Source organism: Xiphophorus couchianus, chromosome 5 (genome assembly GCF_001444195.1).
Source record: "Xiphophorus couchianus chromosome 5, X_couchianus-1.0, whole genome shotgun sequence".
Taxonomy (NCBI): domain Eukaryota; kingdom Metazoa; phylum Chordata; class Actinopteri; order Cyprinodontiformes; family Poeciliidae; genus Xiphophorus; species Xiphophorus couchianus.
The window spans coordinates 11,141,417-11,160,431 of NC_040232.1; the positions used below are offsets into that span (position 1 = coordinate 11,141,417).

The 19,015-nt window shown below is 37.7% G+C and overlaps 1 protein-coding gene across 4 annotated transcripts in view; it reads left to right on the forward strand.

Moving 5' to 3' along the window:
* Nucleotides 1-19,015, forward strand: part of mast1a (microtubule associated serine/threonine kinase 1a) — a 73,846-nt gene that overhangs the window by 30,305 nt on the left and 24,526 nt on the right. For all 4 annotated transcript variants that reach the window (XM_028016682.1, XM_028016683.1, XM_028016684.1 and 1 more), the window contains 8 exons: nucleotides 3,635-3,723; nucleotides 6,047-6,122; nucleotides 6,594-6,666; nucleotides 11,181-11,341; nucleotides 13,198-13,273; nucleotides 15,721-15,930; nucleotides 16,013-16,114; nucleotides 17,876-18,008. In XM_028016682.1, coding sequence (XP_027872483.1) covers nucleotides 3,635-3,723; nucleotides 6,047-6,122; nucleotides 6,594-6,666; nucleotides 11,181-11,341; nucleotides 13,198-13,273; nucleotides 15,721-15,930; nucleotides 16,013-16,114; nucleotides 17,876-18,008 — 920 coding nt within the window. The remainder of the gene's footprint in view (nucleotides 1-3,634; nucleotides 3,724-6,046; nucleotides 6,123-6,593; nucleotides 6,667-11,180; nucleotides 11,342-13,197; nucleotides 13,274-15,720; nucleotides 15,931-16,012; nucleotides 16,115-17,875; nucleotides 18,009-19,015) is intronic.

Sequence of the window (19,015 nt, forward strand, 5' to 3'; positions counted from 1 at the left end):
CATTACTGTGGTTTTAACCTCGCAGTATCTCGCAGCATGCCGACTGGAGCAACCAGTGGCACTACAGTCTGTCATTAGTGACACACAGGCAGAGGTCATGTGTGTGTCAGTCTGACAGTTTTACTAAGTCATGTAAATAAATCCTGAAATTTCTGCACTGTGAAGTTATTGTACAAGTTTCGGAGGCATCTGGTAGGATTGTCTTTAATGACTTTGTGTGTCCATGCTGTAAAACACCATAAGATGCAAACAGGTGGAAGTTAAAAATCTGTTTTTTTGAATACAGTCTGATTCAAACAGATGGACTGTTAAATGTTCAAGATTCAAGGGGTGAAAATACTGTAGTGATGCTCTGTATGTATACACTATAAATATGTTGCGGTGCTGCCCACTCCATGTCTTGTGTCTCTTTGCCCTGTCAAGGATTCTGGTAATGTTTAAATGAGAAAACCTAGATGCACAGACCTTCTGATTCCTGCAAAACACACAGAAAATTACTTACTTGCTTTGCACCTTGTGATAGACTGACACGTTCACTTATATCAACAGACCCCCATGCGATGCACCTGACACTTCCAGACCGAGTGAATCACCCCACTCCTGAATGACAGCATCACAGATTGAGTCTACATTATGGATTAGACAGTGGATTATAATGGATTAGAAATCTGGCATTCACAAAAACCAGTGAATGCCAGATCCCTGCTTTCATTGCAGGGTGACGTCATTCTGTTTGGCTTTGCAGGCTGTCGATCGGAGCTCATTCAGCCTCATGCCCTCCTTCATTACTTCCTTTGTTTGACACGTCTGCTTCTCACTGTTAGCTTTGGTGAAAACGGTTGCATTTGTCACCGTTTGCTTTTTATAAGTGTGACTCTGCATGTGTTACTATGGCAACGCCGTACATTCCTCCTTACGCGTTTTCCCTTCTGGCTGCTCTTCATCTTTCTTCTTTTTTGGTCCATCAGCTCTAGATGGAGGAGAGTCGTGCTGAATGAACCCAATTAGGGTTATAAATTTCTATTAGTGGAGGGTCGCAGTTTTTTTATTAAACCTTCAGTTATTTTTTCAATTTAAGATGAATAATGCATAAGTGATTGACTTAATGATTTGCATGTGTATCTCGAAGGCTTTCTTGTGTGTGACACAGAGACGCATGCACGTTTAGATTTATGGTTTAATGACGACAGTGTGCTGCTTTCTAACTTCCCACTCAGACACAAACACACATGCCATCTTAGCCAGATTGAAAGAGGATGAGCAGTCTGCTATGGACAGATCTGTGAGAGAGTAATTTATAGCCGTGTAGACACAAACACACCTCAACACACTTACACAAACACCCCCAACAGAATTTACTCATCGCTTTCTCATTCAAGTTTATCATTTAATTTAGTTTAATTTGCTGACAGCCTCCTACAGCTACTGTAATCTTTACAGACTACTTCTGCTAATGACAGATAAAAGATTTTCTTTTACACCTCTTCTCTAAAGACTCCAGGTTCCGATTCACCTAAACCACCGTGTCACTTTTTTTTTAATGTTCAGTATTTTCATGAATTTTGAGACAATTTGTGAAGTTCTCTTTCTAAGATGTGTTCTGTGTACATTTTTACTGAAAGAAACAAAATCAATTAGATTTTTTTTTTGTAAACAGACTCTGGTCTACACAAGAACTACAGTATATGACCAAACATGTTTTCACCTTATACATGCTTCTCTTAAAACAAATCAAAATTAAGTTGTAGTTTGACCTTTACTGGCAGCAAGAATAAAGAGCAGCCCTTCTGTTTAGCCTTTGTTACAGTACAAATGCTTTGGGCAAGATGCCCTTTTCCAGAACTCATTTAAGATAACAATGTTGTAGAGCAAAAAGACTTTTCTCTTTATGGGAAGATTAGATGGCTTTGCCCTCAGGAGCTTTCATTGTGTTTCTGTCTTTAATAGTCTTGTCAGCTCTGAGCTCTTTACTTGGGACTTACAGGGGAACAATGTTCTTGACTTCACACATTTCAATAATTTATAATTCAACGAGCTCTGAACAGGATGAGAGCAAGGTTGGATATGGCGCTCTGTGAAAGAACAGACTGAGAACAGAAAGAGCGACCAGCCATCGGAGGATTATTTATGGCAATTAAAATTGATTTACTGAGAGTTCACAGTGACAAGCCACAGATTGATGTGCCATCTGGATAAGATGCAGGTTGATGATTAACCTTAAAATGTATTAAAAACCGGTGGTAAATATCAGGAAGCCTGGTTCAGCTGTAATACATGATGAATCATGAATCAAAAGCCGGGAATATGATCTGGTGTCAAGATGGAGCAGTATGTTTGTTTGCTTAAGTGACTCAGCTTCTGAATAAGGATGAGCAGGTGGATTATCAACACTGGAGATGAAATAAATAAGCTGGTGATTTCAGGCAGGTCTAGGAGCAGGACATCAGTGGTCGACACAAATGAGATAAGTATGTGCAGTTGGTGCCTCTTCACTGCGTCTGTTGTCTTTCCCTCCTCCCCATTGCTTTACTTGTCTTTTCTTATTGAAAAATCTAGAGTGAGGGATGGTGTTAAGTCTGCTCCAGCCCTCTCTGTTCAAAGCCTAATGCATTTCCCTTAAATATTTCAATGTATTCCTCTTCTGTTCTGCAAGGCTGAGTACAAGCTCTCCGTCAGCTGGCGCCCACATAGGCAGACTGCCACCAGGAAAATCCTTCTACTGGTTTGATGTCTCAGAATGCCAGAGAAAATAGCTGCAGAGTGACATCAGTAGGGAGAGAGATAAGGCAGGCAGGAAGGCAGGGTTTTGAAGCGATGCAAGATGATAGATCCAGGCTTCTCACATTATTTAAAGTGCATTAAATAATCGCCTTGTTCTCTATGGCTATATGTTCAGATTTCTCTTTGTGTTCTGCTATTTACAATACTTCCTATGCAGATGTGAGAAGGTTTGGTGGCTGATGCAATGAGAAACCAACTTGTTTTTTTCTTCTTCTTTCTTTTCAGTGGTTCTGCTTCGCAACATCTGATATTGCTGAAGCACACACAGCCACAAAGAGTAGTAAGCAAAAATCCCAGTCAGTACATGACAGTAACACCTGTATCATTCACTTCCCACTTTATGAGCTGTTGTGTGAAACAATAACTCCCGTGTTTCTGTGTGTGTGCCCTCCTGTCAGAATCTCCAATGGCACATCGAGTCTTGCCGCACCAACATGTGAAACCCTAGCGCTTCATTAATTTCAGTTTTTCATTACGGTGAACTCCCGTCTTCCCTGATTTTTTCCCCCTCCCTCTCTTTCCTTCACCACCCCTTCCATTAAATTTCTTGGCAGCAGCTGTCAAGGGGGTGAACCTTAAGGAAGTAAAATATTTTCTTGCTTTGTCGCTGCTTACTGAATAAGCAAATGTTGAAGTCCTGTGAAATGCAGAAACAAAGACATACTTCACTTAAGGTTGCAATATGCTTACACCTACATGTAGTTTACTAGGATTTTACTAAACATCCTATCAGAACAACAAGTAAGGACATATCTAAGAGCAGATGGTATTGATCTGGATGTCTTGGGGTAATCGGTGCAGCTGATTTATGGAGGAAAGACAAATACTTATTTGCTCTTTGTTCTGTTTCCAGTTGCAGAACCAGTAACCGGAAGAGCCTCATCCTGACCAGTACTTCCCCCACCCTGCCGAGGCCGCACTCTCCATTACCCGGACACATAGGTCAGTGAGACATATACCTGCCTGCCAATATATAAAGGTAATCTCATGTATTCTAAATGTCAACATATACAGGGGAAAAACCCCTCAGCACATTCTTACCTCCAATGTGTCTCGATTCATCTAAGAGATCAGGTATTTTTTTTACCACTATTTCATTTTGCAGATATAGTAAGGACCGTTTTCACCATCTGGCTAACATACATTAAGGAAAATGTGATTTTTTTATATATACTTAGCTTTGTCCAAACTCGTTATATTCATTTTGCTAGATTTTGTTCATTTATATTTTTGTGTGTTTGAATATCTTTAAAGTATGAATCAGTGATAGGAATTCAACTAATTTAAAGCACAAAGACTGGTTGAATATACAGGCAAAATTATGCCAGAAAAATTATGGCAACACAAACGATGTAATTTTACTGTAGCTTTCTTAGAAAAATGTTTCCATATATTAGTCAGAGTATGTTATATAGATCTACATTTGAGCCTATATGCTTAATTTTCAATCTGTGTGCAGAATATATCCACAAAATATTAAACCAATATACCTAATTATTTGTATTAGTTAAAAAAATGTATTGAAGTAATTTATTAACAACTTTTAAAAAAGACAAATATTTAAATTAACCTAATTTCTATTATAAAATGTTTGGTGAGAATTTTCCTCCTGCTATTTTAGAAAGTACAGATAAAATTGGATATACAAAACAATCTGTATGTTTACACTTTAAAGCTCTTTGCAGTTTCTTGAAAAACTCCTCAATATTTTATATCTAATCTGGTCTAATTGTTTCTGTATTTGCATTGCAAGACTGGCGTCATACACTCCAAAAGTCTCCACAGTTTTTCTACTGGGGGCTGTATTGCAAATAGGCCATTACAGCACCTGTAGTAACTTCTCCATGTCTTTGATATGCATGCAGGAAGCGGTTATGCAAATTCTTGTTGAAAAATGCATGGACTTCTGTGGAAAAGATGTCGTCTTGAAGGCAGCATATGCTGCTCTAAAACCTCTGCTGTACCTGCTGGCATTAAGGCTGCCATCATAGAAGTGGAAATTAGCTTTGCCAGGGGCACTGATACAAACCCCTGCTGTTACAGAGCCTGGCTTTGAGACCAATTTTTAAAAGTAGTCAAAATCACCCCTTAGTGTCTTTGATCTAAAGCACAGGTCATCCTTTCACCATGTGAACTAATCTCTAATCTACAACTCAGAATTAAATTATTTTGTATTCCTAGAATCAATTTATTAGACATTATGTAGAGAGAAACATTTTTCTTTAAATATTTAATATTCAATTACTTATCAATTAAGTAATTGAAAATCCCCTGACCTTCTTTGCTGTTCAATGGTTCATTCTTTTGGCGTCTTTTGCTTTTGTGCCAAATCATAATTCTAATCGCTTATAGAGTTTGAGCACAGACATCATCTTGCATTGCATTCTGGGATTTTTGGGGTCTTACTGTCAGATCTGCTAAACAGTTGTCTACTGGGTGGTGGAAGAGTGATACAGTTGACAAAGAGAAAAAAAAAACCAGAAAGGAATATAAAGAAAGATGGTTTTATTTATTTTAACAGAAAGCCTTACAGACAAGCAGCAATTTCTTTTTACTCCATAATTTTTTGTAGATGTTTTGCTGAAAAGCTCTCCACAAAGTGAATAATTAGCTATTATTTTCTGCGCACACATAAATCTTACATTTTATCTGATGTTGAAGTTTGAATCTGCCTTAGACATACACAGTATTCACTGCTAGTATAAGCTCCAACATGAAGATATGCTACTGTGACACAATGTTAAATAAAATGCTGAAAGATTAAAATGTTACTCTTAATAAATATTAAGATTTAAAGATGCTTAATAATTAACATTCAGTCTTTTGTAGAATGTTTTTGTAATAATGTTTTGTAATAAGGACAAACAGTACAGGTTTGGATTCCTAGCCTACTGTGATTCAGGATTAGAAGTGACCTAGATTTTGACGATTAGATAGGAAAATGTCTATGTCCGTCATTAGAGACTTGAGACTTGACTTGGACTTGGAAAAAAAGACTCTGAATCACAACAGTTAAAACCAAAACCAAAAAAAACACATAGTGCGTGTATCTTTGGTAACTTTGTTTAGTGTTGTATTCATATTTCCATACAACTGCTTCCCTGCTTCACCATCACTTTACCTTAGCAGATTAAACATAGAAACATTTTCTGTAGGTGTCCAAGTGCAAAAAAGGCAAGCTAGATCATAGTTGTCTCAAAGACAAAAGTGTAATGTCCTGCTTTATATTGCCGGCTTATTCTTTTCTCCACCTGCGTTTCATCAGGAAGCAGTCCACTGGACAGCCCTCGCAACTTCTCACCAAGCGGACCTGCCCACTTCTCCTTTGCCTCGTCTCGAAGGTTGGCTTTGCCTTTTATCACACCATCTGTAGCCACACCTGTGCTTTACAAAAACACAAGGCATTGCAGTTAAATTGTTCTTTGGATTACTTTTGCACACACAACGTCTATCGCAGATCTATACGTCTTTGTCCTGGCCTGCTCCCTCTACGCCTGTGTGACAATGTCTTGACAGCAGGCTGACACAGTTTGAATCAGGCGAAGGGCCAGGACTGTGCCCCTCATTACTCACTCAGAGGAGGCGTCAGACTCTGTGATGATTGGAGAAAGCCTCGAAGGAGAAGAATGAAAGAATCCTACATGTAATTGGATTGGGAGGAAGTGAAGGTGGCGGATTTGCTCTTGTTTAACTGCCAGTTGTGTTTTGCCATGAAAATAAAATAGAAACATAAGGTTACAAAAGAACTCATCCTCCTCTCGGTGTCTAACAAGAATCCTCTTTTCTGATTGTAATTTTTTGTCTTTTGTCAGGGCTGATGGGCGTAGATGGTCTTTGGCATCTTTGCCTTCCTCAGGATATGGCACCAATACACCCAGCTCAACGGTAGGCTCAACAAGAAATTAAAGAAAGATGATTTTTATTTGTCTTGAAATACTATACTTAAATGGTCAAATCTTTTTATATTAATCTTTCTCTTGTGATCTGCTTTATATCAACACACCCATAATTTACCACATATATAATTATATGTATTGCAGAGTTTCACCAACATGTACAGCTGGCTCATGAGGACACTAGATGAAATTTTATCTGTAAATCTGGGAAAATTACTAATACCATTTTTTTTCCTTTTTACTAATAAAGTATGTGCAAATTACAAACTTTCTTTTAAAGAGTTTCTAATCTGTTAGAACTATTGATGTCCATGTTAGACGTTTTGATGCAAAAATGTCAAACAAACAAGTTTTGACTTGAGGCTCAGACTCTCCTGTGTTCACATTATCCTGTCTATAAGGTGTAGCCAAGTTATCTGACAAAAAGCATTCAATAGAAAGCAAAAGCAGCCTTTACGTCCCTTGAGTTTGTTGTCTTATTATTGCAGCAGCAACCTCTCTTTATCCCCTCTCAAATCGAGGAGCCTTCTGACTAAGTGTGCCCTTGTAACAGGAAACTTGTCTATCAAAAAGCAACAGAGGATTTCTCTTCCCTCTGCACAGTGTGAAAATGGAAACTCACTTGGATCATATGCTTTCATCTCCATGTGTACCAGAGAAGCTCAGGAAGAAAACTAACATGAAAGCGAGAGAGATCTGGGTTTCTTCCACACTAATCTTTCTACCTAACTCCAAAAATCCTGATCTTAGAAGCTCTCTTATTTCTGAGTGAAAAGTTTTGCATCATTCTCATGCATATATTTATTCTATTCAAAGACTTAATTTGCATATATTGTAAAGATTTAAGCATGGATGAATCTGAAGATACATAGTTTTGTTTTGCTTTAAAATGATTACATGCCGCAGTTGCAGCTGAATGCCATGGATACACAAACATGTTCACTCAAGCGTTCTTTGACTTTGTGTTCTCTTCAGTGAGTCTTGGGTGATTTTCTTCTCAAAGCTTTTGACTCGCAAGAACATGCAACGCATGTAAAGCAGAGCTAAAAATATCTAATCAGTTGCTAAGATATGATCGACCTGGCTTAGCTGCAACTCATATCTTAGAGTTTCAGGGAAAAAAACGTGCAGCAGAGGTAATTGAAAGGAAATGTAACCAATCGTTGTGTTTGCAAGTGGTTTCTCTTTTCATCTCTAAATCTCCAGAGAGGCAGCGAAAGATGATAAAAGGAGCCAACTGAGACAAAATGAAAGAGAGGGAGTTAGAGATGAAATATGATTTCAGGCAAACGGAGAGACTAAAACAGCAATCGGCTCAGTCTGAATGCAAGATGTTCGAAACATAAGAGGCTTCTGTGAGAGATGAACACTGCCACATTTATTTTTTTTAAATTGTCCATTTAGGAAATGGATTGTAATGCGAGGGAAGCTCAGGTGGATGTGTCAACTCAGTCCACTTGCAGTGCATTTATTTATATCCTGGAGAAACTCACCTCCTCTGCATCCTTTCTGCTTATTCCTCCTAATTTCTGCACTGCAACAACAAAGTAATTCACTCTACTGACTCTTTTTATTGAAGCTGAAGATATCTGCTCTGTCTCTCCAAATTCTTTTTACCTCCAACACACCTCTCCAGCCTTTCCACCCAGTCATTACTGCTCTGCTGGTTCTGACATGCGCCATTACTCGCTTGATTAGCTACAGTGGGACACTTGCATACTAACCAGAAACAATGACAGGAGAACTCTTGTGTTTAAAAAGGAGTTTTTCTTTGAGAACGTTATATATAATAGAAGGGCTGCTGTAAACCCATGCAACGTATCAAATCACAATTGCAATCTCTAAGGACTGTTGGGTTGCAGTAATTGGTAGTATATGTACTTAGTTTTTTAAAGCTTTGATTGATCAGTGAACAGTCAGAGGTTTTCCCAGGATGATCTATGGAGTCAGGCGCAGGCAGATCTATTGATCTGAATTGACTCTGAGCTGGAGTCCAGTACACTTCAGCAGGGCTGTTGTAAACGAATATTTTAGTAATCGAGCAATCTATCGATTATTCTTACGATTAATCAACTAATTGGATAAAAAAAGATCAAATAAAACATTGGTAAATCTAACATAACAGCAGTGTTACTATCGCATATCAACATCAGTCCAATTTTTCACATTTGAGCTTCGCTAACAATAACTTTTATGTAGGTTAGAAAATGAACTTGTAACAATAATAGCTCACTTTCTAAGTTAACCAGAAGAAAAGTTACACAAGAATCTGAAGTTATATTAAATTTAATGATAAAGAGGCAGGCTCACAAATACGCTCATAAAAATGTCTATACTCCAGCTTTTGGTTTATGCATTCATCTTCAGTCAATTTAATAGATGAACTCTCACCTTGCCCAGTCATTTATAGCTTTTGTGTTTATGTTAGCGACGAGATTTGACACCTTCTTTCGTCACACACAGAAACTCATCAACCAGCTATGATGAGCTCCGCCGCCCATTCATTTAGACCGGGATGATATTAAAAACATTTTCCGGTTCGTCCGTAAGACTACACTTAGGTTAATCATCTAATGCGCAGCCGCTCGCAGTGTTCAGTCTATCTGCTCACCTGTATAAATACACCTTCAGCTCTTCCCCACTGTTCGCTGTGAACCGCCACCAGGCAGCAGCTCCGGGATGGAAAAAGCTGCCTTACTCCAGCGTCGTGCCAGTCATTTTAAGGATGCTTATTGATCTCCCTAAAAACGACAAAGACCTGCCGGACATAATCATCAATCAATAAAATCCTCCCAGGCCGAACTTGAAAATTGGACCTTCTGCTGCTAACACTTAGCTTTCGTCAACAACTCAGGCAGAAGTGAGAGCGCTGCGCAACGCAAGTAATTACCCGGCCGGAACACGGTGCATTAAATAATGAAACATAACTTAACGAAGCTTCGAGGCAGTGAAATTTTCCTCGAGGAATTTTAATAATCGAGGTACTCGAATCACTCGAGGAATCGTTTCAGCCCCAAACTTCAGTGCATCTTGTAGATATTTGTTTGTTTTTGACCTTAAGCATTTTCTACTTTATACAGTCCCTTGCAAAGGCATCTGGTTGAGCTTTTCCATGTTTTTTGATATCACCAAAACAACCTCTATGTATTTTATTGTGACTTCATGTGGCACACAAACACAAACTAGTGCTTGGATAAAGATATGTTTAAAGTTATTGTCTGGTACAAGGTGAATCTTCACACTAGTTGCAAGTATTTTGGAGCTTCTAACAAGTTTTATTACATCTTTGCCTTTTATTTAGCTCTGTCTGTCTTTCCTGTTTCTGCTGAAGAAAATTATCTAAACAGCACGATTCTGCCACCTTGGGGGTCAGTGAACTTTTTAGATTTAACTGCGGTATAAAATCTCGATGGGGCATGAATACTTTTGCAATGCATTGCATTACTCCTGTGAAGCAGAGTGCACTATCCTGTTAGGCTGCGGCAGCTGCCATCCTGCAGGGCTGTTGAAACGGAAATCGTTTTGTGGTAAATCAGTGCTTAGCTAGGTGCGGTGACAAAGAGGCATCTATATTAACTCTAAATCCAAAGATTTTCCTGCAGAAAGTTGCATCATGCCATCATGATCAGCACTTTTTTCTCGTTTTACTGCTTTAAACTGTGTCAGTGTGAATCTGTGTGTATCCAAAATCAATAAAACCTCATCAAAATGCTACAAAGTCTTGAAATTGACTGCTAGGTGATCCAACTGTGCTCCTCGTATAGAAAGCAGTTGTAGAAGAAGTGAAAAGATATACTCACAGAAACTCTTTGAAATATGAGATCAATACTAAACATATCTCTTCTATATTGATTATTATATTAAATAAAATTTCTATGAAATAATCTTTGTGTCCAAGAACTTCCTAATTAATTTAGTCCTGTCAGCTCTTCTCTAAACAGAGCATCAACTGGATTTTTGTAGCAGAAATGATTGTGACCAAAGCTAGCTAGCCTTGAACTCCCAAAGGGAGATGTGTTCATTAAGCCTCACATTGATCCAGGCCACTTTCCACTCCTGTGCAGAAGAAAAGTCTTTTGTTTGAGCCCAAACAGCATTACCTTCACCTCCCAGTGGTATCAAACACTTAAAGCAGCAAGTCAACATCTACTTTAAGTTACATTTTTGAGGGGCTGAGGTCTTTCTGATGTTTTCTAGACTACTAAAGTTGGCTATGCTCCTACACAAACCCTTTCAGTGTTGTATTTTCTCCACCTCTCGTAGTTGCTTTTCTTTTACTTAGCTGATTCTATCAATTAGTTTTCTACCCACACACATCATGCTGTGCTTTCTTCTTTTCTTTTTTCCTTTTCTTTTTGATGTGGTCTTTGTTATCTCTGGGTTTCTATTTTTAAATGTTTGATGTTTTTCCTCCAAAGCCTTAAAAAAAAGTCAAAGAAAGAGCAGGTCACTTTAACCCCTCTCTTTTTTCCCTTCTTCTTTCTGTCTCTGATCCCTCTCCAGTCGTCCAGTTCCTCTCAGGAGCGTCTGCACCAGCTGCCCTTTCAACCAACCATGGATGAATTGCACTTCCTGTCCAAGCACTTTGGCAGCACAGAGAGCATCACAGACGATGACGGGGGGCGGCGTTCGCCTCATGTGCGACCTCGCTCCAGAAGCCTCAGGTACAAGAGCTGCAGGTCAAAAGAACGATGTAGAAAAGCATTTTCAAGTGCTTGCTTGCTTGTATCCTAATGGAAAGATCTTATGCCAAATGGTGGAGGTAGAACAGATGAAATCCAAGAAAACAAGTCTACATGTAAGGTTTTGGTTTTTTTCTCTGGGTTAATTTAGGTTTTTGTGTTGTTTTCAGTTAAATTTAGTCTTCGTGTTGTCCTGTCCACTCCTTGATTGTCCCCAGCTGTCCTTTGTTTCTCCTGATTGTCTTCCTGTGTATTTAATCCCACCTGTGTTCCTGGTTTCTTGTTGGGTCCTTGTCTAATCTGTCTAGTTCTTGAGTAACGTCTGTCGTTTCGTCTGCCGTCAGTTATTCATTTGCTCCCGTTGTGCGCATTAGACTTCCGCTCATCTGTGCTGCCTGGATTATTGTGTTTTTTGGATCTATGGATATTAAATCATCATTCTCACTCAACAACCTGGGTTCATCGCATAATCCTCACATTTAAATGACACTACATTTAAAATGCTGATTAAATTTACAGGGATACAGAGGCTTATTTTATAAAGGATAGGGTTCTTCTGAGAGCAATATTTGTGTTCATATCAATCATTGTTGTAACCCTTGAAAAGAGAGATTTTTAGGAACACCTTAGAAATAAAGGGGTGAATACTGCACTTGCAAATTCCCTAAAAAGAGTAAATGTTTCCTCAATTAACATATTTTTCATCATCAGTTGTTAATCCAGATAACATTTTGATTGGCTGTATGTTTAAGATGTACTGGTCGGAGCTTTGTAGTTGATTTCAGGTTTCTAGTTGAGTTTTGCCCTGCTGTTTTGTACATGAAAAAGTCAGGTATGTAACAAACAAAAGCATAGAACCCAAAACTGCTACAGAGCTAAGTCTGAATGAACAGCAGCCATTTCTGTGTAGACAGAAGTTTACTTCTTCTTATTTGGTCTTTTGTTTGACTTATATTGATATTGTAATTAGTCTTCTCCCTTCAGCATTAACTTCCACACTAAAGAGTGTGCGAGATAGGTGTGGTGGATTTTCTGATCAGATTGAATTTTGAGTTTTCAACTGGCTGGTTGCTCAGATTGTGTATATAGAAATCTAGTAGCATTAAACTACAGTGTTCCCCTGCTTCTCATTGCTGTGTGATGATTTTGTATTAAATCTGTTTCTGGCGGTTAATGGGGATTGTAATAAAAACATTACAGAAGCGGCGTGCACTGAATTTCTGAAGACTTTATTAACATAATGGACCAAAACAACATTTATAAAATTAAGTAGAGCAAAAAAAAACTCTCTTTAAGTATAAATTATAAGATAGCATCTGTTAACTTCTTTTGTTTTGCTGTATTTTTGCCTGATTTCCTCAGTAAGAGGTGCACCAGAATATTCAGTGGTGTGACAAAGTGTTTCCTGATTTCATATTTTTATGCAGTTTTGTCACACTTAGGTGTTAATTTCTTTGGATTTCTTCATGTTGTGTTGCTTTTGTGGATCTTTTAGTGTACTTCACTTTGTCATCCAGGTTGTATTTAAATGATGTCTTAATTGAGCAGTGTGGCAGTAACCAGGCTTTTCTGTGCCTAGATACACTAAACTCAGGTGTGTTAAATCACAGTTAAGTTATTTTTTTGAGGATTTTTTGTCTCCATTAATAAACGCCTTAATTTAAAAACTGCATTTTGTGTTTACTTGTGTCGTCTTTGACTAATATTTAAATTGGTTTGATCTAAAACACTTTAAGTGTGACGAACATGCAAAAATAAAGAAAATGAGGAAGGGGTAAACACTTTTTCACACCACTATATGTGTATATTACTCTCCTGCTGTCTGTTTGTCTCCGCAGCCCAGGGCGCTCTCCATCCTGCTATGACAATGAAATTGTGATGATGAACCATGTCTACAAGGAACGCTTCCCCAAGGTCAGGCTCACACAAACCTTACCTAAACACACATATTCCTCTAACACACAGCACAATGGTCAAGTCTTACTTGCAGATAAAACATTCATTTTTTAACAGGAATCAGACCTTTCAAGAACACAGATACCAATTATTTTAGCAAGAACTTCCAAGCAACAGACACAATCTTAAAAACCTTTCAAGAAAACACATTTAAGATTTATTTTTTGTCTTAGGGTTGACAGGTGGCTCAGTATAAACACCTTTTATCCATTTCAGGTGTTAAAGGATTGGTTAATTTGTTTACATTATAAGTTTGACTTTTGTTGAGAATGAGCTAATTTGACCTCAAGATGAAAAGTAGAATATCATCTCAGGCTGTGCTGATTTATTTCCAGTGCTATTGCACACAGCTGCTGCTGTTTATGTTGTAAGACATGAGTCATTTATAACATTCAGCAACAAGTCGGCATTGCAGTGAGTTCTCTATCATCATTATCAAACAGCAGAAAGCGTGCAAGTGATTATTTTATAAAGCTCACAATGAAGGGATTATTTGTCACAGAGCTAACCAAAAAAAAGCCAATTTGTAAAATCTTGCCTCCAACAGCTGAGGATGATATTGGTAAAATATAATGTCAGCAGTTGTGGGTTTCCTGTGTAAAACCATAACTCTTTAGAAATAGATAGTATTTAGCATCAAGACCAAATTATTATACAAGTAGTATTTCATTTGTGACATTTTACCAACTTGTGTCAAGTTCAGTTGACATTTGTTGATTAGAACATGAAATTCACTCAGTCATACACTGTTCAGCCAAATTTAAAAATTGTATGTTTTGCATAAAAGGTGCAAAACAATATACTAATAGGCTTTCTATCAATAACAAATCCATTAGCCCTGTGTAACCCATCTTATTTTTCCTGTTTTATTTAATTGCTACTGCTCGTTTTCTGTTTATAAAAACAAATTAATCAAGGACAACAGCATTCTTTGGAAATTTGTATGCCCACTTTGTAGATATGGATAGTAATTTTCTTCCTTTCTTTTTTTAGGTGTCCATTTTATTGAATATCATTTTATTTCTCTTTGTATCTAAGTAGATTTGAGTAATGATGGAGATGAAGCATAAAAAGAGCTCAGTTTATGTATACATTTAAATATATTTACTTCAAACTTTTAAATAAATTTGATATTCATAATGACATACATTGTAGAAGCATGTACGACAGGATGCACGTCTAGGGAATGACGGGAAAAATGAGAAGCAGTTTCTGAATCCTGAATCCTGTCTCAAACATTGCTGCCATTTGTATTGCAGCTGGATGAGACAGAATAATGCAATGCATGTTTACATAGTGGGTTTAAGATAAAAGTTCTTCACACTTCTTTGTTTCTCACCCCAGAAGCTTCTTAAGTTAGTCAGCTGTAGAACATATTGCAGGTAATTATGTAAATCGGGAATGTTGAGGCAAAGAAGGTCTAAAACCTGCAGTGTTGAAAGCTTTGAGCACTAAACACTGCTTTCAATAGTAATTGCTTACCTTAAATTTGACATTATTGAGGTTTGGGTCTTCAGACTGAGTTCCAAATACAATCAAGAGTTTGGCCTACTTCATCTCAGAATATTATTTGTCCTGTAAATGCCACTAGATTTCACATGAGTGTCTCCTTTAAAGCTCAGTCAAATGCTTGCATTCTCATACCTTCACTGTTTATTTGTAGAGAACCCTTGTGAATACTTACATTTAGCTGACCTCCACTAAAGTGCAGAGCACACTGCAAGAACAAAGAGAAGTATTGATATTTCGTGAGGACTTTTGTGAAAAGGGGATCCTAAGATGTTCAGTCAATCAAGCTCTGCTGGTTACTGTTCAAAAGCTTTCCACAGCTGAGGGAGCAGACAAGCACGAGACAGGCGTCCTGGTTTCTGTTTCCATTGGAGACTTGGACCTGACTTCAGTTTGTACTTCTAACTCAAGAGTACCTAGACTGACAGAGGAACAGGCAATATTAATATAATTTCTATATAAAGTGGTCATGATAAAAAGAAAGTCTTTTTCTCATTGTTTGATCATATGCTGAAGGAACATTTTAATCTGAATCTGTACAAAACGTAAAACGTATTAAACACTGTCATAATTACTGAGAGGAAATGAGGTCACAATGTGTATTTGCCTAAAAATGTAATAATATATCCTTATTCAGTTGCTTGTAAAATCATATTTTTCAGCACAAACATGGTTTCCTGCCTGACTTTAACTCTAAATTGTCTCTAGAATTTTGACTTAAATGTCTGTATTTCATATAGGGTTGTGAGGATTTGCTTATTCAAACGCATGCCATGCAACAAATGTCATGGAATATACTTTAATAGAAGAATCCTCTACTTCTAAAACTTTACAGAAGTGTGCAGTCAAGGTTCTGTTGCATTGTAGTCTAACTCATCACACATGTCCCCACTAAGGCCACAGCTCAGATGGAGGAGAGGTTGGCAGAGTTCATCCAGAACTACTCTCCAGAGAACGTGCTGCCCCTGGCCGACGGGGTCCTCAGTTTCATCCACCACCAGGTCGCCGAGATGTCCAGAGACTGCCTGACCAAATCACACGAGGGGCTGATTACAAGCGTTTACTTCAGAGAGCTGCAGGAGAATCTGGAGAAGCTGTTGCATGATGTGAGTTACGCATGAATCATAAAGATGGAGATAATTGTTGACTTCATATCTCACCTAACGTCATCCTGTCTTTCTTTGCCAGGCGTATGAGCGCTCAGAGAGTTCAGAGCTCACCTTTGTCACTGAGCTTGTGAAAAAGCTCTTCATCATCATATCTCGTCCTGCCAGGCTGCTGGAGTGTTTGGCAAGTTCCTTCTGACCATATATATGTTCCTTTTATCAGTTTGGTTAGTTGGTTAAAAAAGTGTTACAAATCTACTGGGATTTATTAATGCTAAAAGGAAAAAATAAAAATCTTTAGTAATAATCAATACTTCCTGTTATCTGCTGAAAGTGCTGCTCTTTTATTTCCTCGCAATAAACCTCTCAAGCAAAGAATAAACTGTTTAGTTTGAAATAGTTTCTTACATCTCTCTAAGAAATTTCAACCCTCAGTAAAATCATCGTTTTAGATTTTGTGACAAATTCCAGTCACCTACCAATTTCCCTAAGCATCTTTACACTCACTCTGCATATCGGTTTCTTATTAGAATTACATAAATTATAATAGGCATAATAAGCTTTTTCCTGCATACAAGCACTAAATAGTTCATTAGCATAACATTGTTGCATGTTATCTGTAGCAATTCTTCAGTTGTGATATTCATTTTGCATGTGTCATTGCATTTAGAAATAGATTCCAGTGTTTATTTGTTGCTTTTAATTAAATAGCAGTATTTTTATTGTATGATATGTTGGAAACATATAAATGTGTTGTATTATGCAGTAGAGGTCAGGGTCTTGTTAAAACTGTGTGATTCGGTGTATCGCAAATGCTCTGCTGCCGCAGCATATATACTTAATCCTCCAGGATATTTTTTTACTTATCTGCAATATGGAAATTGGAATATTCCTTCCTCCTGTACCTGGCTGTTCTCTCAGAATCAAATCTGCCCTGGTAGATGGAGCCGTGTCCTTGGCATGCTGATGCATATTTCACCTGAAATTATCTAGGAATAACACTAGTTGTTGTGCACATATAAGGTCTAACCACACCTGCATATCTGCTTGCTGATTGATGGCCTCGACTGTTCATCTGGCTCCTAAACCCTCCGGCTCATCTTTCCGTTGTCAAGGCAACCGTTAGAAGAGGTCGATAGGGTCAGTCAGGATGTAGCGGGGACTTTAGATCCTCATGGCTCTAAGGTTGGAAAGGAGAATACTTGCACTGATAAAATGTTGTCCGTGGCTCTGGAGTTCATTTGGCATTCAGGTCAGTTACAAAGTCTGATTTGTTGAAAATGTCACACAGTGAGTACGCTGCTAGCTGCCGGAATATTATCCCCCCAGCAGAGGAAGTGATCAGAAAGCCAGGTTAATTCCTTCTCCTCTGGAATAGAGGAGCAAAGATGAGAAAGCATGGACGGAAATGATCCAACATGCCCTCGGTTTTCCAATCAAAATGTTTTCCCTGCTACAAGAATGAAACTGACTCCCACAAAAACGTGTTCCACTTGAAAAAGGGAGGATTTTGACAAGAAAAAGGGAGCAATTCAAAGTCTACAGGAGTGTTAATGCTGATTGTGTTTTGTCATGTAGTGGACCACTTATGCTTCTACAACTCTAGTGCATTCTTTTAAATTAGCAAAATATTACTTGTATGATGTTCTTCTATCCTTCATCCTTGTGTACGTTTTCATTCTTTCAACTCTTCCTACTGGCGCTTCCACGATATTTTAAACCTCTTCTCGAAATTTCTTCCTTGCATTTATAGCTTTAGTTTCCTATACTTAAAAATGAATGTAAACAACTGTAGACTCTGGAAAACCTAAAAATACATAGGGATGCTCTTAGGATTGGTTCTTCAAATAAATGCCCAATTAGTTTCTGTCTTTCTGTCATGAATACATTTGTGTACTTACTGTTTACATTGATTTCTCTTCAACATTTATCCATCCAATGACAGGAGTTCAATCCAGAAGAGTTTTACCATCTACTGGAGGCTGCAGAGGATCATGCCAAAGAGGGACAATTAATGAAAGCTGACATCCCCAGATATATCATCAGTCAACTGGGACTGACCCGAGATCCTTTAGAAGGTTAAAGAAAGAGCGAATATTTTTTATCTTTTCGCACAACGTTCTGCCTGAAGCAATGCACACAGAATTTTTTTTTCAGTTTGGAGACAGGCTTTAATAGTTTCAATTTATTTCCTGAAGTTAAATCCAAGGATCACTGCCACTCTTTTAGGTCCTGAGCTTCCTATCCTGGAGATGAACAAATAATTCACCGTAAACACTTGAAATAGTTGGAAAGATGAAGGAAATGCACCATGAAACTCAACCCACAGTAAAAGCATCTGACGATAAAAAGCTCACTTGTTATCAGTGAGTGTACAGACCAAAATAAGAAAAGTGGTACATTTGTGGTGAGAAAAAGACAGATTATCTGTTTTAGTGATTTCTGAAGGGAGCAGCTCTATCCTGCATCAATCTGAATGTTTAATGCACAGATTTCTTCATGAATTAGATCTGGGAACTGAGATGATCATTTAATAAGTTTAATTTTGTATGTTGCAAAAAGTTTTGCATCAGTACTTTGCTGAAAGATCCACTGACAATCCAGTTTCCAGATTATTAATTTGAAACCTCCTGATGTTTCAACTCTGATGAACTTAAAAATTAAATTATACATTAACAAAATGCTTCATTTAACTTAAAGAGATTGTTAGGGGCAATAACTGAGTTTGATAAAAAACAGTTATTACCTAAAATGATATTTTTTCACCACTAAATAAATTTACTCATAATGGTTGTATTGAAAAAGAAAATTCGGAATGACAGTGTGGATAAGGATGCTTTGAATAAGACTGTCTGTTTTAACAGTAACATTTGCTGGGTAATATTGTGTAAATGTTGCTCTCTTACATTTATGGTGAGTTAATTTGAGCCCTCTCACTCAAAGTTTTGTCCATTTCTGGTGAACTGCTCCTTTTGTAGTCCTTTAGGAGCTTTAATGGTTTAATGTGACAGAATAACTCACTAAGAAATAACCACATAGTTTTATTTCTGACTGAGTGAAATACTTTATTTTAATAAATCTCTGC